Source organism: Mytilus trossulus, chromosome 9 (assembly GCF_036588685.1).
Source record: "Mytilus trossulus isolate FHL-02 chromosome 9, PNRI_Mtr1.1.1.hap1, whole genome shotgun sequence".
Lineage (NCBI taxonomy): Eukaryota > Metazoa > Mollusca > Bivalvia > Mytilida > Mytilidae > Mytilus > Mytilus trossulus.
Genome location: NC_086381.1, coordinates 21,906,065 through 21,934,061, shown reverse-complemented (window position 1 = coordinate 21,934,061; position 27,997 = coordinate 21,906,065). Strand labels below are relative to the sequence as shown.

The 27,997-nt window shown below is 31.7% G+C and overlaps 1 protein-coding gene across 1 annotated transcript; it reads left to right on the top strand.

The window, feature by feature from the left end:
* Nucleotides 1-387: 387 nt before the first annotated feature.
* On the top strand, nt 388-27,797 carry LOC134684383 (xanthine dehydrogenase-like). The gene is made up of 28 exons (XM_063543668.1): nt 388-524; nt 1,054-1,133; nt 2,338-2,420; nt 4,356-4,551; nt 5,333-5,415; nt 5,611-5,757; nt 6,277-6,379; nt 8,333-8,475; nt 8,850-8,957; nt 10,821-10,979; nt 11,914-12,036; nt 13,036-13,134; nt 14,382-14,439; nt 14,786-14,938; nt 15,478-15,557; nt 16,223-16,332; nt 17,048-17,152; nt 18,841-18,919; nt 19,470-19,584; nt 20,835-20,915; nt 21,418-21,527; nt 22,265-22,378; nt 22,612-22,773; nt 23,256-23,384; nt 24,220-24,350; nt 26,205-26,342; nt 26,942-27,065; nt 27,669-27,797. The coding sequence occupies exons 1-28, from the start codon at nt 400-402 to the stop codon at nt 27,795-27,797; spliced, it is 3,267 nt and encodes a 1,088-aa protein (XP_063399738.1). The 5' UTR covers nt 388-399.
* The last annotated feature ends 200 nt before the right edge of the window (nt 27,798-27,997 follow it).

The following is a 27,997-nucleotide window of genomic DNA, read 5'->3' as shown; positions in this document are numbered from 1 at the left end:
TATTTGTATGGTAGAGGCTAAATTATATGAACCTATGTCTGATACGAGAAAAAGTTATCCTATAAATTCAGTAAGTATTGAAAACGCACACACAAGGCAAATGTCTCAAATGTTTGAATTATACCAATTTCAACGAATCTTATTTTAAGCTGATTAATATTCTTTGTCATACAGGTTTGACCGCAAAAATAAATCAGGCAATATGTCTAAACAACAGTCCATATTTTAAAATGTTTTATAAGATATAATCAAAATTCGATACACCTATTGAACTTTTAAACAGTCGAACAAATACCGTGTTACCGATGCTACCTAGTAATTTTGTGTTACTTGTGTTGAATTTTTTAACCCGTCAATGTTTTTTTTTAAAACAAATTATAGTGCCTTTGTCCGCTATTTATGTGTGATGGCTGGGAAATAACAACCATAGAAGGTATAAGTGATGTCATACCAAAACGTCTAGCCAAATACAATGGTTCACAGTGTGGATACTGCAGTCCTGGTCAGGTCATGAATATGCATGCGTAAGTTTACAAATAAACATCACAAAATCGTTTGCGTGTTTAATGCTTCCAGAACTGTTTTTGGTAACATCATCATTATAACGCTTTTTATTTTTACTTTGACCCGATTATAATATGATACAAACTAATACATTTTTATGCATGTAAAAACAAGAATATTTGGAATAATTTCTTAGGCGACAACTCTTTATTAGTGCATATGATAGGTCAGGAATTCCATATATTGATGCCATGGCTTCTCAAACGTTATTCTTTTGTGTGATTTTGGCAGTTGTTGTTGAAGGAAGTTCCTTGATACATGTAGTTTCCTTCAATGCAATCATTAATACTTTCGACTCTGGAGATTAAGAAATTGTCATATCGTTAATGCTCTTTTCTATTGTGTAACACTGTGTAATGAACAAAACATGTCTTTCGATTAATTGCCTGTGTAAATAAGTTGTCATCTTATTGAAGTCTAACATATATCCTATTTTTTTTATGTTAACTGAAACAACTAAATATTTAGATATCAATTTCAATCGTTTAGATTACTGGACTTGAACCAAGGGCAAGTTACCATGAAACAAGTAGAGGATGCGTATGACAATGTCATCTGCAGATGTACAGGTACAGGACTATTTTTTTTCCAAAACCTTTGTTCTGCAATAAATACAGACTTTTATACATTTAAATCGTATAGTTCTTTTAAATGTAAGTTAATAACATCCATTCAATTTCAAACCACAAACGGATCAAACGAATTGGGTAAAACCCAAATTAAACTAATTCTACAATCATGTCATTTAACATTGTTTTCATAGAAGTGTTGCAATACTTTTCCAAAGTGTAAAGTAAAGTTTGCTTTCGAATAGTATCGTTAATCAATCTAATTTATATTTTGTATTTTTTTGTTTTCTACAATTTTGACAACCTCTAAAGAATGTATTCTGCAATACTCAGACATTATTCAATTTTACTGAAATTATAAGGTCTATTTCCTTCTGTAAAACACTGATAACGGCTATCGAGGGTATCACCAGCCCAGTAGTCAGCACTTCGGTGTTGACATGAATATCAATTATATGGTCATTTTTATAAATTTTCTGTTTACAAAACTTTGAATTATTCGAAAAACTAAGGATTTTCTTACCCCAGGAGTAGATTACCTTAGCCGTATTTGGCACAACTTTTTGGAATTTTGGGTCCTCAATGCTCTTCAACTTTGTATTTGTTTGGCTTTTAAACTATTTTGATCTGAGCGTCACTGATGAGTCTTATGTAGACGAAACGCGCGTCTGGCGTATAAAATTATAATCCTGGTACTTTTGATAACTATTTACACCACTGGGTCGATGCCACTGCTGGTGGACGTTTCGTCCCCGAGGGTATCACCAGCCCAGTAGTCAGCACTTCGGTGTTGACATGAATATCAATTATATGGTCATTTTTATAAATTTTCTGTTTACAAAACTTTGAATTATTCGAAAAACTAAGGATTTTCTTACCCCAGGAGTAGATTACCTTAGCCGTATTTGGCACAACTTTTTGGAATTTTGGGTCCTCAATGCTCTTCAACTTTGTATTTGTTTGGCTTTTTAACTATTTTGATCTGAGCGTCACTGATGAGTCTTATGTAGACGAAACGCGCGTCTGGCGTATAAAATTATAATCCTTAAACTTTTGATAACTATAATGCCTTTCGACCAAATGATCTTTGTTATAAAATGATGATATATATGATTAAAACTACATCCTTTTAAATTATGCAAGTCCGTGTAAACCCTTATGTCATTATGATCAGATACTTGGCAAAGTCTAAATTTCTTTTTAGGATATAGACCAATTCTGGATGCGATGAAATCATTTGCACAGGACTCACTAACCATGAAAAAAGCTTCAACTATTGACATTGAGGTGGAATTAATTTTATACATAATAGTTATTTTCAAGTTACAAATGAATTCTTCTATTCAACAATAGCAATCTTGGCCAGTACTAATGCAAAACTAACATGAACAAATAACATTTTTTACGTCATAAAAGCTACTTTTTCATCTCTGGTACTAGTTTATTATAGGATTTCTAGATGTTATTGATTTGTAAACCGGGGCGGGTAACTCACAAACTGAATAAAAGTCCGAAAGGCTTTTATGTCGAGTTTGTGAGTTAGAGACCCGTTTACACATCAATAACCTCTAGAAAAAATGTGTTTAATCCTTATAATTCTTTAGCCAAACATACGCGATTCCTAATTTACATTATTACCTTGATGGTTACTATATGTACCATCAGGAGCACAACGACATGTCTTAACTAAGGAGTACGTCGCCATCTTGACTTTCTAAAAAAAAAAAAATCGATAAAAGCAGCAGAATCTAAAATGAACTAGCACCTGCCTCAAAAAATTCATTTTAATTAGATACTATCCGAATTTGAAGCGTTCAAGTAACGAAATAATCTTCCGTTTGAAAGTTTTCAATCGTATGACGTCGTGTTTTGCCATGACGTAAATTCGCCGAATCATTCGTGAAATTTCCCGGAATTTTATTTGAATTTAATTTTTTATACAATTTCGAAGCGTTAGTGCATTTATTTTATTTCTTTATATTTGGTTATATATGCATCAGAATAGAAACAACTGTTATGCAATTGTTTTATAATCTCAACTTTTTGAAAATCCCAGTATCCCTGCAAGAATGTGTATCGCGCATGAATAGATTACAAAAGTATTTTCGAAAACATGGTTTATCGAAGTGTAAACCAAGAGAAAAAATCTACTTGACAAATCCAATTCAAGTATTTACAGATATGCAAATGATATAAGAATTATATAATATTCACAGTAGCCAATACTTCGGTAATGGTATGAAAAGACGGATTCTGGTTAAAAATAACTATTACATAATTTTTTTTAAATAATTTTAAATGAAGGAATGTATCTCCCTCATGCGAAGCTTTTAATGCTTGCACTACTTTGGCTTTAATTTGTTTGTCCTATTTGGTTTATAGTCCTTTATCTGCTTAATAAACTTTTGATTCAAACATTTTAGCCACGTGCATCACTAATCAGACATTGATTGTCGAAATGCGTATATGGTGCAGACAAATTGGTACCGCTTATCTTATTATATGAAATATTAATTCGTTGTTTTAAAATGAGACATATGTCATGAATTGAACTTGCACCTTTCTCCGAACTTTTTGTACCAAAAATATTAATTCAAATTGAAGTCTGTGCTTCTTGCAAGCAATAATTTCTTGTTTTATATTTTTGAGGTTTTTTTTCTCCAATGATTTTTGGTAGCAAAGCAATAAAATTCATTTTAAATTCATTATGTTTGCCATTTCAATTATCATCATTTAAAAAATATGTAAAAGGAAAACAGACAAACAATAGTAAACACAACATATAAGACTAAGTAACACGCAATTCATCAAAAACTGGGGATGATCTCAGGTGCTGAGGAACGCTAAACAGTTATTGCTCTACATATGCATCCGTCGTGTTGTTCATATGAATAGAAACCCAGTACAAAGTCAAATTCAGTTAATCCCATTACTAAAAAGGGGACGCAATTGTATTAACGATATTAGGAATTTATCTGTTATCATCTGTGAAACTATCTGGTGCAAGAAAATTGGTACCGTTAATTTTTTTTATTATTCCATAACGGTTAACCAACTCGGGATGGCGTCCGTGAAATATCAAATCAGTTCTTCGCCTTAATTCAGCAGTTTTGCTCTATAGGGATGTTTTATGCGACGACCACCATTTCAACTTGATGAGAACTGCATCCTGATTTTTTTTTTATAAAAGGTGCATTTTTCGAGAAATAGTAATTTTTGCAGGAACTAGGAAGAGCCTTTTGTTCAAAAACTGGAAAATGCTGCCAGGGAAAATGTCACCCACGAGCAGGCCAACAGCTTCAGGTAGTAGGCAGTGATGCAGTATGGTATAGGCCTGACACGTTTGATCAACTATTCAAAATATTAGCAGACAATTCTGGGAAGAAAACAAGGATGGTGTTCGGAAACACAGGACAAGGTACATATTTTGTTAAACTTGTTTCAAAATACTACAAGCATTAAAAGACTGCAACAATTAACCATTCGAATGAATTAATACTATTATCAGTGATGTTTCTTGCAAAATGTTGAAGTCAATGGCTGTACAACAGGCCAAGTAATGTCCTTTCAAAGGTCAATCGAAAGCCTGTTACCTTTCATAACTAATTTATAAATATTTCCCCCCCCAAAAAAAAGCTGCCACACATATTAAATAAAAGTATTTATTTGAATAAGTTCTCATTGTTTTGAGACAAAGACACAGCTGTAGATTACGTCCGGCTTGAATTAAAAGGATGAAAAGAAATATGCATCATCATGGCTATTTCGGTTATAATTTTAGCTAAATCAATCGGTTTTAGACCTTATTATATCATAATATATCGTGTTGATCTCACAAACATGTTTAATACCGCCGCATTTTTGCGCCTGTCCAAGTCAGGAGCCTCTGGCCTTTGTTAGTCTTGTATTATTTTAATTTTAGTTTCTTGTGTACAATTTGGAAATTAGTATGGCGTTCATTATCACTGAACTAGTATATATTTGTTGAGGGGCCAGCTGATGGACGCCTCAGGGTGCGGGAATTTCTCGCTACATTGAAGACCTGTTGGTGACCTTCTGCTGTTGTTGTTTTTCTATTGTTGGGTTGTTGTCTCTTTGACACATTCCCCATTTTCATTCTCAATTTTATGTTACATTTTGTTAGGCAAAAACTCATTTTACATATTTAAAGTAAGAATACCTTATATATATGTTTTTAGGTGTCTACTACAAAGACTTGAACCTGGCTAGTTTTGATGTACTTATCGATATAAGAGGAATACAGGGTCTGTATAGTGTAAATGTAAGTTTTTCATGGTACATTTTAGAAAATGTAAATGTATATACTATATATAAGTATCCAGCTTGCATTATGCATACATATCTATTTAATTTTAACACAAGAACTTTTAATGAGATTGACATTTGTTCAAAACCAGATTAAGACAACTCAATGACACAATGGTTTATCATTGATGACGATGTTTTATAATTGTAGTTTGATCCAACAGTTGTACTTGGTGCTGGTTTGTCCATTAATCAGTTGATTGATGTATTCACAAGATCCCAACAAGAGCCATCTCTTGGTTACCTTGTACACATACGTGACATGCTAAAAAGAGTTGCTGGAACATCTGTCAGAAGTGTGAGAATTTGCATTATTAATCTTTTTTACTGCATAATTTGTTTTGTAAAATAGGTTGTGGTTTAAGCAATATTATGTAAATATGTGTAAAGCAGGTTTATGTAAATATAAGATAGTTTAATTGATTTAACATGGCTATTCTCATACCAGTAAAGGTTTTTTTTTTTTTTAATTTGTTACCAGTGTAAATTTTCTCCTTTTAAAAAAGAGTAACAAAATAAGTTGGATATTCTCCATTAAATAGTAACAACTCTACACATTTCACTAAGATACACCATACTCTTATGAGAAGTAAATTTAGGAAAAATAATTAGATGATAATTAATACTTTGTAAAATGTATATCATTTTGATTTTAACGAAAGCTTTTATATTTGACAGTGACATTTTAAAAATTATTATGTTAATGTATTTCATTAATAATTTTAAAAGAATAATCACATGAATGGATAAAAAATGTAAACACTGATAAATACTTTTTTTTGAACATTCATATAAATATTCGAATTTAACATAACAGATGGCATCCTGGGCAGGAAACTTAATGATGAAACATCTCCATCCAGAATTTCAGTCAGATGTCTACGTTTCCTTGGAATCAGCAAATGTTAAGCTTATCATAGGTACGCTAAAAAAAAAAATTATCGATTGCTCATAGTGACAAAATGTCATAGTTTTAACTACACATATACATAGATGCTTTTTTATATTTTAACTTTAAAAGAATCATTCATAACTACGTTATTATTTTTAAAAAGGTCAAATAAGTAACAAAAATATTATTAAGTCATCACTGCTATAAAACGTTTAAACTATTACCAACGGATGGATTTAAGGTTTAATGTGGGAAAGAATTTTGTATACCAAATGCAACAAAACAAATAAGTAAGATTTTGTATTCTGTTTCTGTTTTCCAAGTTGGTGAGATGCCAAATGAACAGTGTTTGGAAAAGTCAACCTTTTTTAAAGTAACTTTCTAAAATATGTTTGAAACTTTTAAAAAATGCATTTATTGAATAATTTGTTTGTTTTTAGTTTTGTTTATTTTTTTTTTATTATTTTACACAATATACTTTCTAGTATCCAAATAATTGTTTTGTACACTACTTTGTAATTTTTTTCAGTGAAAACGTAGTATTGATGTGTATTTTCCGGAATTTGCCGAGTATCACCGGAATGCCATGTGATAACGTTACAGAAAGGCATGTGATAACAATCGAAGCATGTGATAAACTTTTCATATCAGCCCGCTAAGCATCAATTCGAAAAAATATGGAATATACGTATAAATTATTACATGGCATTTTTCATATCAGACCCTTTATCGGTCGTAGGTCATGATATCGGCCCAAGAGCCGCAGGCTCGAGTGATGATATCATGAACGAGGGCCGAAAAAGGGTATGATATGAAAAATGACATGTAATGATCTTTTTATCATATACTTCAGCAGAAGAAATACAGACAAGAACTATTGATTAAAAGTTTTTTTAATTTAATTGTTTTTATTGATATAACAAGCATTTTATTTATCTTGTCACAACATATATTTGATCCTCAACTATTATGTGACAAGTATTAAATCACTTGCGGTTTTCCGCACTGTTTTGTCGTGTTCGAACAAATTTCCGGAAATGAACGAAGTTGCATGTGATAACATTCCGGAAGCAGTCAATAAAGGTCCCTTTATCAGCCCGCTGAGGAAATTCTGAGGAATCTGTTCAATAAACCTAACAAACCTTTAATAGCCTTTTAAATGTTATTGAACTGTAAAATTTTAGTAATATTTCATACAAGTATATGATAAGTTAATTTAATGCTATTATCATACGGTAAAAATCATATGTTATTTAGTCTAAGTATATGATAATTAAGAAATAATTCATTGGGGCTTGAATATATCGTGATTTTACCACGGGTTAGCCCTTTATGACAAATATCTTACCCTGAGCGATAGCGAGGGGTAAAATATCGGCATAAAGGGACAACCCGTGGTAAAATCTAGATATATTCAAGCCCCCATGAATTATTTCGATTCTAATAGGACAAAAACGGCAATTGTTTGGGATCGAAGCGCTCTAGGTGTAGGCAAATATTTGCCGTTCCCATGAATAAACGCACTTTTAAATTGGCGTAAAAGAACGGAGCAAACTGAATTTGTGACATGCTTAAACTGTTTACAATAACGTATTTAGATAGTTTTGGATAAATTTAAATGAGAGTTTACTTATATGTCTTATATGTATACAACAATGGTATTTTTAACACTGTTTAGCATCGTTTATATACGTTTTCTTGTTATGATGATTTTCGGCTTCACTAGCGTATATTTTCCGGTAGAATGCCTATATTCTGACGTCAACGTTCTATGACGTCGGGTAGCTCATTCATAAAAAAAACATATGACGTGGGAGTACGATCGGAACAGCCCAAACAATGTATTCATATTTTACCACGGGTGAGTACTCAAAGCGTTTGAAGGACGTAATGTTAGAATCTTATAATATCTAATTGATATGCAATATGACTTATGACAGTTTGCAATAACGATTCACATATTAATTTACACCTGTTTTAGCGGATAGTTCTGGATCTAATACGATACCAATCAGCCAATTTCTTAAGACAGATATGACAAACAAAATAATAGTTGCCATGGAGGTACCAGCTATGACCGATGATTACATGGTTAGATTGTATAAGGTTGCACAAAGAGCAGAGGTAGATTATTTTCAAATATATTTTTAGTTGAAACCAAGATGTTTGATAAAATAAAAATACTCCAAACATATTCAATAAATCATTTTGTCAGATTATTAAGATTGCTTAAACAGAGTAAAGTAACAGTAGTTTACCGATGATCAAATATCATGAATCGATTACGAAAATACAAACCGAGGTTATGCCCAAAAACTACGGATAATGCATAAATTTCTGAAGGAACTGGACCAGTTTGAGAACAGGGTAGGTCTCCATCTTCATTTTGTTTTCATGTTCTGCTTTACATTCATCAATATGTTGTTAAATTGATCTGTAGGAGTTCTTTATTATTTATTTCTGAAATCATTACCAATAGTATTTATCTTACATTTCAGAACTCGCACTCGTACATTAATGCTGGTATTAGGATGAAGATTGCAAACCCAAAAGTTATGGTGATAGAAAAGCCATGTATTGTTTTCTCTGGAATAGCGAAAGACTTTGTATGTTTTAATTATTATTTTTTTGAAAAATTAGTAACACACCAATTTTTTTTTTTTTTACATTGCTTAATCTAGTTTAACAGGAATAAATGTTAGAAATATATTCTTAATTTCTATTTGAATCTTTTTACGTACTGTCATTTTGGGAATGCAAATACAATAGATAAAGCATATCTTCCTAGATAGTGAAATTGACATTTTACAAGAACAAACGGCTTTTACATATTTCATAACAATTGAAAAGTTTTTAAATTCTTTTCTCGTTAGAGTTGCTAGATCTCACCATTATTATTTGTTTCATGTAAAGATCCACGCTGTACAGACAGAAACCTATCTACAAGGGAAATCGTTGGCAGATATCAATGTCATACAAGGTATCATAATTATTTAACAATATATATATATTACAAGGTAAAACTTTGACGAAAATATTTGGGCATGAGCACAAATCAATGTCTTCGTAAAATAAAAAAAAAACTTACATCATAAGAGACTTGAAACATATCTCTAAAAGATTGCCGTTTTTTTGTTATCGTAAGAACAAGTACAAACGTTTTTACAATAACACCCAACTCCAAAGAAAATCCATTAAATATTCCAATAACAGATACACTGTAATTGTGTTTAAATAAAAATATTTTTTCTGTTACTCTGCTCCGATGTTAAGCAAACTGTTATGTTGATATTTTCAATTGCACAAAGGTAAGTTTTGGGATTCTCGTCGTGGTCCGAGTTTAACATAAAACAATGTCGATTTGCTTAAAAATCACTGTTTCTGAACCTCAAAGTGACTGGTGTCAATTACAGGATAAAACAATCAATGCACATTTGCGTAAATGTACAATTTATTCATACTCGCTACGAAATAGGATGAGCTTGTCTTTTCGTCCTACTTTAAAGCTCTAGAAACAATTGACATGAAATGCTAGAGTTTATTAAAAATGTGACGATGTTTAACGAATGACATTGGAAAATATAGATAAAGATATAGTTGACGAAATTTATATCAATAATTGAAGATATAGACCGTTCCTTGTTTGAGTTACAAGTATAAACATTTGTCATTTCGGTCTCTTTTATAGTTGAATATACTGTATGGCCTTTGCTCATGGTTAAAGACCTTACGGTGACCAATAATTGTTTATGTATCTGTTCTCTTGTCTCTTGTGAAGAGTTGGCTCAAAAGTAATCGCTTATTATCTTCTTGTTCAAAGGAAGGTTTCAAAGGATCAGATACATTGAATAGTTAATTTCCAACACTATATATAGCTTATGCTTTTCTGATTTTGTTTATATTTTTGGTTTGTAATTTAGTATCTGATAAGGTTTTACAAGGTTTTAAACAATCGAATACTTCTATTAAAACAACTCGTATTCAATTATTATATCTACAGGTGCTATAACAACACTAGCGTCCGAACTAAATCCCGACCCAAAGATTGATGCCGTTGAACCTAGTGTGGGATATAGAAAGAATGTAGCAATCGGATACCTGTACAGCGTATGCATAATTAATTTAGAAATAATGATGAGTTTATTTACAATTAACTGAGTCTAGGCCTATATATAATTTGTTATAGTGTTGTTTTAAAGAAGATATATTTAAAAAAAATAGTGGATATGCCGATTTTACATTAAAGGCATATATTCTGATAATAGTTACACTAAAAGTCTTAGTAAATACTTAAATCTTTTGAATATGTTTCTTCTTTTGCGCGATATCTATGTTTTATATAAACTTCAATTTTACGGTTATTATTCAAAATATCTTACATTTTTTTTATTAATCCATTCAGTCAAAAAGTGAATAAGAAAACAATAAATGATAAAGAATGATACAAATAAAATAGATATTGTGTTTAGTTTATTCTAGAAGCTGTTGGCAATGCAGCAGGAGCTATATATAAAAGTGGTGCATTGCCATTGTTAAGACCACTTTCATCCGGACAACAATCATATGACACAAAACCAATGGAATGGCCACTTACGGAACCATTAATCAAATTAGAAGCTCTTGACCAGGTAATAATTCATTAACTATTCGTATATACACATTTTATTATATTTTGAATGTGAAGACGACATAACATTGTACAATCCAATAATTTTGCATCTGGTTACTCAGTTTCACTGTTATATGCGTATGTTTTTTAAAACGTTAAGGATGTTTGATGCTCTTACATTTTGCAAGATAAATGCAATTCTCTGCTTTTATCGTCGAAAAGTGCCACTATCATTTTATTCCCTGAACACAACTTTTTTTTCATTATTTTAATGCAAATGGTTTTACAAATTATTAATAACATTTTATAAAAACACTCGTTATTTGTTCATAGTTTTTGAAAACAATAAGTTGACAATTTAAAAAAATCTAGAGTCATTCATTTCACCCCTAATTTCCGATGGCTTATATTTCAACACAGAGAATCAAAGATATGTTTTCGCTGTTTCAGTTCTATTATCTATATTATATCAGTCGTGAAACAGTTGGTCATTTAGAATCAGTGGTTCGAACATCCGAAAATATATTAATTGTATAAAACATTGATTGAAGCGAGTTATCCTTGAAATTACGTTACATGTCCAAATAAGATGACTGGAAATAAAACAACAGCCAAATGTTGAATGATGTTTCTTTTAAAATCCGAATAAATGAGGTAGACTAAATGGGAAGTCAACCTCCCACAAAATTATAGAATCATAGAATCAATTGCAAACTGCATTTTCTATTGTTGATAAAACGTGCAGGAACTGATGTCAAAGATGAAAAAAATATCGTAGAATGAGGGTTTGATTTAGATGACAGAAAGGACCAAACCAGACCAAAACTCAGTTAATTGGCAGCATCCACACAATTCGTAATGTGTACCAGTTGTTTAAAACCAGCACTGCTGAAATCTGTAAATAATAAATTGTAATAGTTCTAAATGCTTGAATTTACCAATCTCTTTAAAAGTGCACTGGAAAAGCAGAATATATCAACGACATTCCTGAATATAAAGATACTTTGTATGCTGCTTTTGTCACTAGTACGGTTGGAAATGCAAAACTTCAGAGCATGGATTCTACGAAAGCATTGGTAATTTATAAATTTATAAATTTAATGTGCAAAAAATGAAAATAATCCTTTAATGTTTGGTACGTCAGTATAAAGTCCTGACACACATTTGCCATATTTGAATTACATTTCATTTATCAGATATACGACATTAAATAATTCTTTTGTCGTTCATAAATTTAGGTTGTGGTTTATAACTTTTGAATTTCAATAACTATTTTTTTATACCTGAAATGGAAAGTTGCAATTCAATTCAATGAAAAATCAGTTTATCGATCTAGAAAACCAATCAAGGAAACAATCAAAAACTTGAAAATAAATGAATTTCAAAAACATGCAAGAGATCTAGTTGGTAAACTTTCCTGTTTTTCTTGCATCACCCGCCATGCGAATCGACATTACGCCATAATTCAATAATAGGGAAAAAAACACATTTGTTTAAAATAACAGGTTAAACGGTTCTTTCTGAGACATTAAAAACGTTTCATGACAGAGTTGAGACACCAACCGACATATCAAGTCGATCAAATAATAGATCCTGACCATAAACATAGTTTTGAAAGAAAAATAAAGAACGTTCAAAAGTTTTAAGGGTTGAATGAAACACAAATACGATTTAAGTGCAAACGAAATGTGTTTCAAGAAAGAAAGAAGTAATTCTGGGGGTATTGCTATACATGTAAAAAAGAAGATGTAGTATGGTTGTCATTGCAACAACTATCCACGAAAGACCAAAATGACACAGACATTAACAACTATAGTTAACCATACGGCCTTCAACAATGAGCAAAGCCCATACCGCATAGTCAGCTATAAAAGGCCCCGATAAGACAATGTTAAACAATTCAAACGAGAAAACTAACGGCCTCATTTATGTAAAATGGTTTATTTGATTTGACAGACCATATACCACCATGATGACGAGCTTAACATTTATTTATTTGTTCCTCTTTCAAAATGTGGATTAGCGCTATTAAGTTTAGTAAATTCTGAACATTGAATGTCTTTCTAACATTTTAGAGTATTCCAGGAGTACTAAAATTCATAACAGCCAAGGACATACCCGGTAAAAATGATTGTGTTGCATCCATTCCAGGCATTCCTACCTCCCCCGAAGAAGTGAGTCAAAAGTTTATTATATCCTGCTCATTGAAGTTGAGCATCCATATTCTGTTAGTCGACATATGTATTCCTGACCGCTAGATTCGTCTTGTAAAATAAAACAAATTGAAGTGGTATTGATATCCAATAAATAATATACAAACAAATACTTCACCGCAAAGGCAATGATACTGAAATTTTGAAATCATCATGGAATGTTAAAAATATATGAACTTTATTTTGACATGAAATACCCTGGCTCGTTGCATGTATGCGCATGTTTTTTTTTATTCAACTGTGTGATCATAGGAAGCATTTTGTAGGAAGGTAAGTACTAGTACTCTAAGGGAATAAAAATCTCTTTTTAAATTGTTTTTCTCTTCAAAAATCGACAAATGTTGACGTCTGTAGGACCGGTTTTCGAAACTCTAGATATAGGGTACGTCCGGTGTTGTGCGGTATATAACCTTATAGGTACAATATACAGGGCCTTATATAATAGAACGTTAAAAGAAGGCTTAAAGCATTAATTACACTACAATATCTTATTACTATTAAGGTCCAGTAAAATCAGTTTTAAAAAGTGAAATATAAATGTATCCATATTTTGGCGACATATTGCATCGGCATCTTACAAATAATTTATTGGAAATTGGTGCAACGGGCCTATCTAAAACTAGTAAATATTAAATGCCCAACTAGGAAGTGAAAGATAATTGAAAAAAACCCACTGTGTATTTGCTTTGGATTTTGCAGATTTAGCAAATCGTATACCAAGGGGTACAATCAAAATCACGTGATGGATATACACACACCGCAAGTTACAGTCGAACTCGCCACTTGAAAGGTTAGTAGTTGCATTTCCTTGTTTATTTCAATTAAATTTTGATTAATAAGTTGGCACACCGAATGTCGGATAGTATGTAGTTTTAAAATACACAATTATTTATGCTAGAAAGCGTGCAGTTATTGCAAACACTTCGACACAGTTCCAAATTTTCGACGATTTTTTGTGTCGAAGTGTTAGCATTAACTGCACGATTTCTAGCAAGGATAATTGTATATTTCAAAACTAGATAGTATCCGACATTCGGTGCACTACCTTATATATTAAATTTTATTGATATAAACAAGTAAATACGACTACTTACCTTTCAAGCGGTCTGCTCGACTATTACTTCCGGTGTGTGTATATCCATCACGTGATTTTGATTGTACCCCTTGTATACACTGGTTGCCATTCAGTTTATGTTTTATTTTTATAGATTCTATGTGGCGGTGATGTGATGTACGCTGGTCAAGCTTTGGCAATTATAGTGGCAGGTGTGTTCTCCGGGTCCGTCATAATAAAATTAAAATCTTAAAGAGAAGATACTGTTCTGATAATATTCGTTGATTTGGTTATGAAAAAGAAGTTATAAATTATATTTTCAATTAAAAGTTACCATATTTTTTTTTTAAATTCTAAATATTTCGAACCAATTTAGAACAGAATAAAAAATCTGTAAAAGAAAAGATGAATTTAATCTCATTTCATTTTTAGCCATGGCGTTGTCAGTTTGTTTTAGATTTACGAGTTTGACTGTCCCTTAGGTATCTTTCGTCCCTCTTTTATTACGAATTAGCAGCTGGTATTTTTTTTTAATATCGAATTAATATTAAATTTTAGTGGACGAAGAAACGGCCAACAGAGCTGCTGCACAAGTACAAGTGACGTATTCAGACCAAAAGACGCCAATTCTTTCTATAGATGATGGCATAGCACAGGGCTCGTTCATCCCAAGCATTATAACAAAACCATTGGTAAAAGGAGATGCTCAAAGTAAGATGTAATTTTTATCGAAGAGTCTTATATGTCTGTCTGTTTGCTGAAAGATTTAGAAACATTAGTATTGAATACTGTGACTTCTAGTTATATTGGAATCATTCTTGGCAAACCTTTTACATTATTTGAAACATAGGAATGTATCTCACATGCAAAGCTCTTTTTGTCTGAGTAGTTTTGACGGGCATGTTACGTGCTGCTTTTTGATATTTGTCATCTCTGCAACGTTTCTGTTAGGTTTTGGTTTTTAAATATTATGTCCTGGAGAATAACTGATGCCAATATAATATCAGTACAATTATTATAGTTTATTCCATTTATAAAGTGATTTTGTAATACAGTCTTATTGTTATTTATCAATCTTTTAATGAGATATTTAAAATAAAATATATATTTACAATTTTTGTGCAGTATCTTGGTAAAAAAAAAGAATTTTTATGAATTTTATTGGTTAATTATCAAAGTATTTTCACGAACATTTTTAGATCATTAAATAAATATATATCTGTTATTAAACCCTGTTTGACGTATTACAGCTGCTATCACAAACAGTACGAAACAAATTACTGGAACCATAAGTTTTGGAGAACAACAACATTTTCAAATGGAAACACAGGTTCGTACAAAAGAACAGTAGCTCATAATATATGATTATTTAAAGATAAAATGATTAAGTTCAATACTTTTACATTCGAATTATATTTTAGATCTCTCTTTATAGCAGTGTATAACATTTGATGAGTGGTATTTTTCAACTAAAAACACAAATTGTTGCCCTCTCGAATATGTAAACATCCCGTATTCGCCTATGTGTTTGATGTTTACATGTCATGGACTTGTCCTCTTGAAATTCTCTTGAAGTTCCTACTTGTATTATTATACTTTTTCAACTTCATCATATAACTTTTACTACTATTCATTTCATGGTGCTCTACATGTAAGTCAAGGTTTAGTCTGTTACAAGCAATGATCAAAATTGTATTTTTCAATAAATACAGAACGCCATAAGCTTTCCAAAGATACTATCTTGTTCTCCTTAAAAACGATTCCGAACTGTTGTAAATTTCAGATTTTAAATTAAAGGATGAGTCTAATTTGTGTGAAGAAGAAAGCATATATATCTCATTCATAGCTGACTTCTGCGATATTTCATCTTAAGAGCCATGTTTTCAGTGTTGGAATTTGTTAATTCAATTTTAATATTAAAAAAAAAAAAGAATAAGCACAATATATGTATTTATCATCAACAAACTGAACTAATTGTATTACTTTTTACCATAGATCAGTTACTGCAGACCAACAGATGAAGGGATGAATGTAGAAGCCTCTACGCAATGGTTAGACAATACACAAAAAGCTGTTTCAAACGTTTTAGGTGTACCGATAAACAGGTATATATAACAATTTTTAAAGAAGTTCATGCAATTTTTTTTTAATTTTTAGCGCATTGTAGTGGAACAAGTTCTGCATCTGAAACTCTGAGATCCCATTGCTTTTTATCTTGGGTTTTGTGTTGCTAAGTCTGTATTTTTCTGTTAAATGTTTAGTAGGCTGTCGTTTTCGTAGGTTTTGTTTTAGCTATGTTGTTTTATGTTTTTCGTCAACTTATAATGTTAACTGTGCCCATGTGGGACCTCGCTTACCGAGTAAATCACATTTACAGCATGACTCGCCTCTCTACCCTGAGCTTGTGAATTCGGAGTTTAGAAATAAAAATAAACGATGTAAAGACAAAAACACGCTCCGAAAACTACACTTATAAACTTAAGTCTGAACAAAACGAATGCATAAATGAACTTTGTTTTGATAAAACTACATGTCTCAAAGTGTTTTAAGAAGATACACCCGATCCCAGCCGGATTCTTTTCTGCAAATATTGCATACTGAGGTATCTTGAAAAATAAAGCGTTTTGAAAAACTGAGTAGATTATTCGATCCATCTAATTTAATTAATTACATTATAATGTGCTTTGACAGTGACATTTGTAAATTTTCTGTTTCGAGCATCACCAAATAAATAACTTTATCGAAATGCGCATTTGCTGCAGAAAAAAATATGATTTTTCAAAATGCTAAAGCTTTGAGTATAAAGATGAACGTTTTCAGGGTAAATGTGACGGTAAAAAGACTTGGTGGAGCATATGGTTCAAAGTTGACTAGGAATGCTATCGTAGCTGCAGGTTGTGCATTAACAGCTCATATTATGAATAGGTATGTAAATATTGATAAGACATTGTCATTTGAACATACAAACTGATTTTTTTTTTAAATCGGCACTTTAAACTAGGGCTCAGTCTGAAATCTGTACAATATAGACCAGCATTCAAAATTATGATATCACAATAGCTCTGTTTTATTGACAATGTGGCCTCGCTTACCGAGTAAATCTAATTTACCGTATCTTCCGCCTGTTAAAAATGAGCTTGTGAATTCGAAGTTTAGAAATAAAACAACAATTGAGTTATCCTTCAATGCTCTCGAATCAAAACACTTGGAAGCGTTAATTGAGCAGTACATAATCTGACAAATGCTATACGTGCAAGGTTCAAAACAATCGGTATATCGAATCATTTTATAACCATCCGAATTACAATTTGAATTTGCCATAATATCAACAAAAAACAATAGGCTGATACTATATATAGTCTTTCTAAAATTATAACTGTATTACTTGAATTGAAACAGCTTAAAAATTCAATCAAGTATTCACTTGAATGGCATTTGTACTTTTCTTAAAATGTCCTGCTCCAAGTCAGGAATATTGCAGTTTTTATCAAATGGTTTGTTTATATGAATGTTGTCGGGTTTTTTTTTGGCACTTCAGTGTTTCTGTGGTTCCTAGTTTTCCTCTTAAAGATGATGTGATTCACTTGATTTTAGGTTGTAACCCGGATTTCCTTTCTCTCAATCGGTTAATGAGTTTTGAACACCGTTATACTAATGTTGACTTTATTTATAAGGTGTAATGAATAAAAAGCCCACAACAGTAAACAACTTCAAGATACTTAGTTTCGTTTTAGTTATTTTTGAAATAGTTTTGTTGTTAAAGTAGTTCAAAGTTTACCGATGTTCAAATCTCGTTAAAAAACTACGAATCATGGAGGCAAACAAACATTGCGAGACGTTCATGAACTGCAAAACCGTGATGTAGTGGTAAATGTATCGGACTACTAACACAAAGGTTCCTGGTTCGATTCCCGTTCCGGGATTAAAATTTCAGGAACTAAGTTTTCTGCTCTCCCTTGACAATGTTTGCAAGTATGTTCTTGAGGAAGCGATGATAGTCCCATGGTCGGAAGGGGACGATAAACGGCTGACCCATGTCAAGAGAAATGCATATATCTTGCACGTAAAAGTCACCCTTGTATCAAATTGATGAGCCAATTAGTGACATTTTTTTGTTGTTGAGTTTTTAGTGTTTTAACGCCACTTGAAAGCACCGTATTAAGGCTAGTTCGTGGCGGCCAGTTTTTATTGGAAGAGGATGTCGGAGTACCCGGAGAAAACCATCAACCGTCGATAAGAAAACTGACAATCCTAATCAATTAAGATTGGAGTCAAGGCGCACCTGCATGATCGCTGCATCTGAAGGTTTAAATTAGTTTACACCCATGGGATTGCTTACTAGCTTAATCATGTTGCTCCTTGGTGGACATGCGCCACTTACGGAATTTCTTAACTTTGATCTGTTTTTGTTAGCCTCTCCAAATCATGTCATTTGTACAATTGCCCTGGGATTGCCAAGACATTATTTATCATTGTCAGTGTGTACTATTTGCAAAAACTTGATGTGGTAAAAAATTTCATTCATTTTGTTATACTAGTAAATAGATGTGTAAATAGAGACTGCATCTTATGAAGTTAAAATATTAACAAAACATATATTTGTCTTTATTTAGGCCAGTCAAATTGAATTTGGAGTTTCATACAAACATGAAAATGGTCGGAAGAAGATTTGCCTACCGAGCTGATTATACGGTACGTTTTATTCGTGTTTTTTATTTGTTCATTTTCTTTTTAAAGCACACAATATAAAAAAGACGATGTGGTATGATTGCCAATGAGACAACTATCCACAAAAGACCAAAATGATACAGACATTAACAACTAGAGGTCACAGTACGGCCTTCAACAATGAGCAAAGCCCATAGTCAGCTATAAAAGGCCCCGATAAGGTTATGTTAAACAGTTCAAACGAGAAAACTAACGACCTTATTTATGTAAAACAATGAACGAAAAACAAATATGTAACACATTAACAAATGACAACCACTGAACTACAGGCTCCTGACTTGGGATAGACAAATACATAAATAATGTGGTGGGGTTTAACATGTAAGCGGGATCCCAACCCTCCACCTAACCTGGGACAGACTTTTAAAAGACATAAAACATATAGCACGTTTTTTTGTCATTATGAACATCTGATTTTAATCTACCAAGGACACAGTATCGACGTGCACGAGCATGTCGTCCTATGTGTAATGCATATATCTTTTAGATTAAGATATGTTCCCTTTTCGTACAGGTTGGGTGTACCGATCAAGGAAAATTAAATGGTATCAAAATGACAGTTTATAGCGACTCTGGTTATCTTGGAAACGAAGATCCGCTGAATGGTGTATTTGGACATATCGATAACGGTAACACAATTATATGAAAAATGAAAAAGATCACGTTTAGTGGCTTTTGTAGTTGTATAAGCATTTTATAAGCATTTTATCAATTTTGAAAATATTTTAAATAATTTAAACATTTCATAAACATCAAATCGTAATTACATATAGAGACAAATATTATGTTAAAAAACTGCAAGTCATATTGATGGACAATTAAAAAAAAAATGATAACTTTGCTTGATATCGGATTTTATGTTGTCAACTTTTTGTCTCTGTCTCTTTTTAATTTGCCAGAACTAACTACTGTTGAAACCCTTTTCTTCTGTCTTTAACGAGTCTAATTACATGGAATTACAGGATACATTGGCAATGTTAACGTTCTAAATATTTGTCTACAGCCTGCTCCTTCCTTTTCATGAATGTGACCTACCAAAATTAGACTATTTACCGGATTTGTTATAACATGAGCAACACGACGGGTGCCACATGTTGAGCAGGATCTGCTTACCCTACCGAGGCACCTGAGATTACCCCTATTTTTTTGTGGGGTTCGTGTTGCTTATTCTTTATTTTTTTATGTTGTGTCATGTGTACTTTTGTTATCTTTCGTCCCTCTTTTCCAGCTTATTATGTTTTCAAATGGCATGCCACAAAACATGGTTCAACCCACCATTTTTCCCTTTAAAAATATCCTGTACCAAGTCAGGAAGATGGCCATTGTTATATTATTGTTCGTTTCTGTGTGTGTTACATTTTAAAGTTGCGTCGTTTGTTTTCTTTTATTTTTGAGTGTAAATTGACATTGCGATAAGACGTGTCACGGTACTTGTTTATCCCAAATTTATGTATTTGGTTTTGATGTTATGTTTGTTATTCTCGTGGAATTTTGTCTGATGCTTGATCCGTTTCTATGTGTGTTACATTTCAGTGTTGTGTCGTTGTTCTCTTCTTATATTTAATGCGTTTCCCTCGGTTTTAGTTTGTTACCCCGATTTTGTTTTTTGTTCATGGATTTATGAGTTTTTAACAGCGGTATACTACTGTTTCCTTTATTCATGCCCAAATAACACATATGAATTATTTTGAAAGAACGACCGAAACTATCACTTAACAATATATTTGGTCTTCATGAATCAATTTTTATTATAGTACCTTTTTTTTATCTCGTAAAGGAGATGTAGAATAGTTGGAAATGAAACAACTATACATTAAACTGACCGGAACGGATCAAACAAGTCTTTTAAAAAATATATCAATACTGTTTACTCCTACAGGATACTTCTGTGACAATTGGAATGTAACACCAAAGACCGTCAGGACGAACAAACCAGTAAATACGTTTTGTCGAGCACCAGGTAAGAATGCAATTGATCAACTTACTAGTATTTATCATACAATTTTTCGGAATGAATACCATTAAGTTTAGGACGAAAACGAAGCTTAAAGGAGTGTTAATCGGATAAACAGTATTAACCATTTAACAATACTAACTTTAAAAAACAAACAGACGAAATTTCGCCTGAAAATGTTTCCTTAGTGAATCCAGGGGTCAAGTATTTTAAAATCGTTTTCATACTGTGTACGTCGTTGAACTGATATATTCGAGAAAAAAAAATTAAATGCACAAGAGTACTCATATTTCGTTGTTTCGGTACGTGACAAAGCAAGCACATTTAAATGTAACACGTGTATTTAAGCTTGGGTGCATTACCTTTGTATCTTCACACGAGCTTGTTTGTTAATGAACGTTTTATCAGGTGTGAATTAATAAACTCATTATAGATACTAGGAGTGAAATTTGTATGTGCGCTTTTTGAAAGACACTTTATTGTTGTAATGACTACATTTTATATTTAGATTCGGCACCAGGAATTTTTATCATAGAATCAGTTATGGAACATATTTCTAAGGAACTGAATTTAGACCCAACAAGTGTTAGGATACTAAATCTTTATAACAAAGGACAGGTAATAAAATTATGAAAAGATTTTTTTTAACGCTTAACATTTTCTGGAAGAATATATATAAACAACTATATTAAAATACTTGATAAATAATGCAGAATATCAAATGTAAATATCTGACACAAATTTAGACTGTGTGTGAATTAATTATAATTTGTTTTTATAAAAAACATGTCATACAATGAGAAACAACACTAGTCTTTCAATGTTCAAATCTCATTATTCGATCTAAGATACAAATTTAGTTAAACATGAAGACACTGTATAAATTTAAAAAGAGGCGACACTGTCTGTGTTTGTATATTGTAATAAGCGTCTTCAGATTGTAACACAGTGATGACTGCTGTAACCATATTTTGATTAATTTAACCTATTATATCTTTTTTTGTTTACGCATTGTTGTAAAAAATATCGGAATTCGATACGACTGTCATAACATTGAGAATTTTAGCGGTATAAAACCAGGTTCAATCCACCATTTTCTATATTTGAAAATGCCTGTACCAAGTCAGGAACATGACAGGAATACATTCGTTTGATGTGTTTTATCCTTTGATTTTGCCATTTGATTAGGGACTTTCCGTTTGGAATTTCAGATTTTTTTGTGATCTTACTTTTTTGTCGTACTTAGCATGCATAATCCACCCTTCGTTAGACAAAAATAATAAAGATTTGATTACTAATAATCATGAATGCAGCTATTTTGCTTGTTAAATTATGTTATGCTGTTTTACATATAGACCACACCTGCGAATAAACCATTGCCATACTGCAATATCAGACAACTTACAACAGACCTAATGACTTCCGCTGGAGTAACACAGAGAAAGGACTCTATTAAAGCTTTCAACCAGGTGATATATTTAAGGAAATCCTTCATACTTCTTTCTAACTTTTAACCGTTTAATGCTAGTTTGTTTTCTTGGACAACACTGGTCAAATATAAGTTGGTGAAATTTTAACATACATAAACATAATACTTTATAATGTGTTTATTTTTAATCTATTTAACAAAACTAAATAATAACATAAACGTGTCTTGGCATATTAGAACTTTTCCTAATTTCTTCTCAATATTAAAATATAGGTAAATAGGTGGAAGAAAAAGGGTTTATCTGTAGTACCAGCTAAGTTTGGAATCGGATACGCATACGTCCATTACAATGCCATTGTAAATATATATGCTTGGGATGGAAGTATATCTATCGCTCATGGTGGGATTGAAATGGGCCAAGGAATCAATACTAAGGTATACATATATTGTATTTGAAATATGAAAAAATGTCAATAAACACGTGAAAGGAAACAAGAAAGATCAAGGAAACAACAAGAGAGTTAACACTAATGATTGGAACTGTATAGATACTTGAATTGTAAAATAATTATAATTTCAGCATTATAATTTTTAGACACTACAGTAGGTTAGTCTCAAGCCTACATGTCTTCTCTGATCTGAACACAAAAAACTCCACAAGGTGGAACCCTTTATTTATTAAAAACAATATGGTTCCTCTTCTTTTACTTTATAGTCATAAAAAAAATCAAAGAATTATATTTATCTGCGCTCTATATTTAATGTGTACATGATATGCAAAACGTATCAAACCGATTGCTTACGAAACAAAATGAAAATAGTATTTTAAATCCTGTACATATTTTATAAACATTTAGATAAATTTAATATATGTAGTTTAAAAATTACAAAACAATGTATATTCATCTGTATTGAAGGTAGCACAGGTGTGTGCATTTGAGCTTGGAGTGCCTCTGGATATAATAACAGTAAAATCAAACACAACAACATCTAATGCCAATGATTTTGCCAGCGGTGGTAGTACAACTAGTGAATTATGCTGTTTGGTAGGTTTGAGATTAATATGATATTTCGTCATTATATTCCCTGTTTGTAAGCATCGAATCCATGTATTTGTTGTGACGTTTTTTCAGCGGACAAACGTTATAATTTTTTGAAGGGTACATTCAGAATAAAAGCTTATCTATTATACTTCAGGCAAATCCAATACTATCTCTATTAAAAAGAAGATGTGATGTGATTGCCAATAACACAACTCTTCACAAGAGAACAAATGACACAGAGATTAACAACTATAGATCTCCGTACGACCTTCAACAATGAACAAACTCCATACCGCATAGTCAGCTATAAAAGGCCCGAAATGACAAATGTTAAGCAATTCAAACGAGAAAACTAACGGTCTAATTTATGTACAAACCATTAACGTAAACGCAAATATGTAATAAAGCAACACTGATTTACAGGCTCCTGAGTAGGAACAAACGCATACATACAGAATGTCGCGGGGTTAAACATATCATTGGTATCCCAACCCTCTCCTAACCTTGAACATTTGAGTAACACTACAAGATAAGAACGAACTATAAAACTCAGTTGAAAAAGGCTTAACTCATCAAATGGATACAAATAGAAATACATCTTTAAAAAACACAGAGTGGACGTAGCCGAGTAATTGTTCATTCTTACAGCAAAAAGAGACTTAGTTCAGAACTGAGAACACTCACAGTTACTAACAGCTAGTTCAAAGCCACCAACTACAATATATGCATATAAGACTAAATAATCAATCAGTACACACTCACTTTATATTTAGTTTGCATTTTGTCTTTGATATAAAAGACGGCTATGTAAATCATTAATGTAGTAGATATTTTGTAGGCTGTTTTGAACTGTTGTCAAGCATTAAAAGCAAGAATGGCTCCAGTAAAAGCTAAGATGAAAAATCCAACATGGCCACAGTTGGCACAGATGTGTCAACATGCAAAAGTTGACTTGTCAGAAAGATATTGGTAAAATTGGTTAAACTTATTCACAAGATATTCGTTATCACCTTTTTAAAATGTATCTATACAGCTATATTATCTGTCTATCTGCTACATAGATATGAGTTCACTATCGGGGAGCTTAAATCATTTTGTCGTAAAGTTTTGTTTTCAACCGACTTTCATTGTCTATTTCTATATGTAAGTCGAGATATCAAACAGACTTAAATGTATCTGTTGGATATATTAACTCATGTTTGACGAGAAAGATGCAATCAAAATAGTAATCAAGGTTTGAATTGTTTTGTGAGAGAATATCATCTATATAAAAGTAAGCGAAGTAAAATGATTCTGCTAACTTCTTGTCTTTCTTCATTTACTTATTTTTTACAATTTGAAGAGAAATTGCGTCTCTGTAAAAAACACCAAATGCTTAGAGTAATCCACGTATTCAACTTTTTTTTTGACTTTCTTCATTAACTTATCTGTAATAATGTGAAAAAGAAACTCACGTCTCTAAAAAAAAACCACCAAATGTTTGTACATTTATTAAAATATTGAATTTATTTTACTGTTGACAAGGTAAGTTCCTCTTACGTATCTGTACATTAAGATATAGATACTGGCATTTGACTGTCTAAGCTTTATTATCCAATATGTTAGGTCATTATTGTTTTCCTTTGTTATGTATTTTAAAGTCAAAATCAAAACGTATGGACGTACTGAATCAGTTTTGTATTACGATATGTATATGTTGTGTACAATTTATAATTTGTACAAAAATATTGTACAAATTATAATTTGTATTTTGACTTTGAACAAATTGTGATTTGTTCAAAAAGTGCTTGTACAAATATGGACAAAAAATCACTTATAACTTGTACAATAATTTATCATATGTATTTTTGTGAAAAGGCATTGATACACATTATCTAATTTCTATTCAATGACCACACATTACACCAAAGTTACAAAATTCAAAAATCAGTTCTTTATCATTCGTTTGAGCAGGTGATCTAGTGATTTATGGAATCAAGTATTGCAAACCATCATTTCACTCTCAAATCGATGACGACCTGTTTTTCTTTTTAGCTGCTTCACATAGCTAACGTTGAAGCTCAGGAACCGTTACTGTGAATAAACATGTGTATTTGACTGCTTCAGTGAGGCTTTTAGACAAATAAATACCCCAGAAAGAAAGCGAGATTAAACACCCCATTTGGTTAGGAATATGACTATGCTAAAGTCAGGAATGTGTCAGTTGTTATTCTGCTGTTTTTTATCAATGTTTTTTTTCAACAAAGGATTTTTGTTTTATAATTATCTATGATTGCGCATAAAACTTAATGGAAATCAGTTGAGACAATCCAAATTTTAAAAACAACATTAAACGTATGCAGAACAGACAGACTTTTATTTTATAAGAAAACTAGTTGGTGTAGTATTATAAAATCATCAAATATTTTTGTACAAATTATAACTTGCATTTGTACACAACATATATATTGTATAGTATATATCGTTTGCTAAATTAAACAAAAATGTATGCATAGCAATCCTTGAGCATACAATTTCCTAGTACAAACGCCATATAAAAACGATGTCGGATGTATTATTGATGCCTTGAATGAGATTTGTAAGAAATATTGAAATAATTTCTTGCACTTGCATTAGTTTTTTTTTACTGATTTAAATTATTTCCTGTTACATGCATGAACTGGAATATATTTGTATAGGGGCCAGCTGAAGGACGCCTCCGGGTGCGGTAATTTCTCGCTACATTGAAGACCTGTTGGTGACCTTCTGCTGTTGTTTTTTCTATGGTCGGGTTGTTGTCTCTTTGACACATTCCCCATTTCCATTCTCAATTTTATTAAATAGTGTTTATGAGCCTGGTAAGACTGAGGATGAACCACAGTACAACAGCTACGGTGTCACATGTACAGAAGTCGAATTCGACGTTCTTACTGGCCAATACCTCATCAATAGAGTAGATCTTCTGTATGACTGTGGGGAGAGGTAAGTCAACATGTATCTCATAACACCTGATTTAAAACGTGTGATATTTCGCAGCCTGTTGTGCGTTCAGAATAACATACGCACTATAAAGACTGTTATGCGCGTTTTGAGTTAAGCTAGCTATACAACCAGGTTAAATTTACCATTTTCAGAGAAAAACAATCTGTACAAAAAAAGGAATATAACAGTTGTTTTTTTCAGTCGTGTCGTCAATTTTTATTTTTTATTTTGACATTTTTAATTGAACTTAATTCCTTTTAAAATTCGGTGTTAATATTAATGAATAATAAAATGTTGATCTCTCTTTTGTATGACATTCATGATAGATAAAGGTCTCTGTGAGTTTTTTTGGCACTTATAAGTTAAAAATTGTTTAGATCATCCTCTGTCGCAATGTAACAAATGCAACAGTATTATACCGAGTGTCAAAGTTATGTTTGTATTTAGAAAAAGAATGACAATAGGTGAAGTAAACACATTTTAATACCTTGAAGTCGAATTGAAACAGCATTGCTGTTCTGATAAATTGAACTGTAAAATTGGTTGAACAAGGAATAAGCTAATCAGATTTACGAAATATTTATTATTATCATTTTTAGTATGAACCCCATGATAGACGTAGGGCAAGTGGAAGGTGCCTTTGTAATGGGACTCGGATACTGGCTGACAGAACAGGTTAAGTTTGACCCTCAGTCTGGAAGACTATTGACTGATAGTACATGGGTAAGTGAAAATAAAATACAGCATTATATCTTAAATCAAATAGAACAATTTGTATAAAATATGACATTTTGTTAAAAAAAAATTATGAATAAGTTGAGTTCTTGATCAATAGACTCTTATTGTGACGTAATAAAATAACTTTGATAAATTGCAAGTGTAAATAAAATAATGCACGAAATTACAAGTCGTCAATGGTTAATACAATAAAACCGTATTCAGTATACCCATTCCGTACTTGATATATGCTAAAAAGTATGTCTTAACTAGAACAGTTTACTTGATGGTACATGTATGACAGAAATGAAGACATTTAGCAGATCAGGGTACATCTTTTTGCAATAAACAAAGACAGATAATGTCAAATTTCCGTAACAACTGACATTAAACAGGTATTTCAATTACCAACAGTTTTGAATCGAGGATTTAGATACACGACGACCCTGCAAATAAGCAAGCATTGAATGAGGTGTTGTAACCAATTATCAAATTAATACCGTATTTTATCTGAAACTATGCAAGTTATTTTGTAAGGTATAATTAATATCTATAATTTTATTTACATTTTAATGTGATTTACTACAATTATTTATTAAATCCTTTCAGGAATACAAGCCACCAATGGCCAAAGACATTCCAATTGACTTTAGAATACAGTTGTTAAAAAATGCTCCAAACCCTAAAGGCGTTCTAAGATCAAAAGGTAACAGTTTTGCATTACGCAAGCATATATAGTCATGATATGGTGAATGTTTGTCTATTTTAAGTTAATATTTAGTTAAGATGTATCTACATTACAATGTGCAAAACATAAACTTCCACGACAAATTCAAGGCACTTGTCTTTTTGTGGATCATTTATGATTTTATATGATGAAATATTCTCTATTTAAGTTAACATTTTCTAATATAAAGCCTCATTGACTGTTTCTATAT

Coding starts and splice junctions, on each gene's coding strand:
- LOC134684383 (XM_063543668.1), top strand. CDS start 400: ATGTGTGATGGCTGGGAAATAACAACCATAGAAGGTATAAGTGATGTC. Junction 8,476..8,849: donor AGGTTGCACAAAGAGCAGAG/GTAGATTATTTT, acceptor CTTACATTTCAG/AACTCGCACTCGTACATTAA. Junction 27,066..27,668: donor TATTGACTGATAGTACATGG/GTAAGTGAAAAT, acceptor AAATCCTTTCAG/GAATACAAGCCACCAATGGC.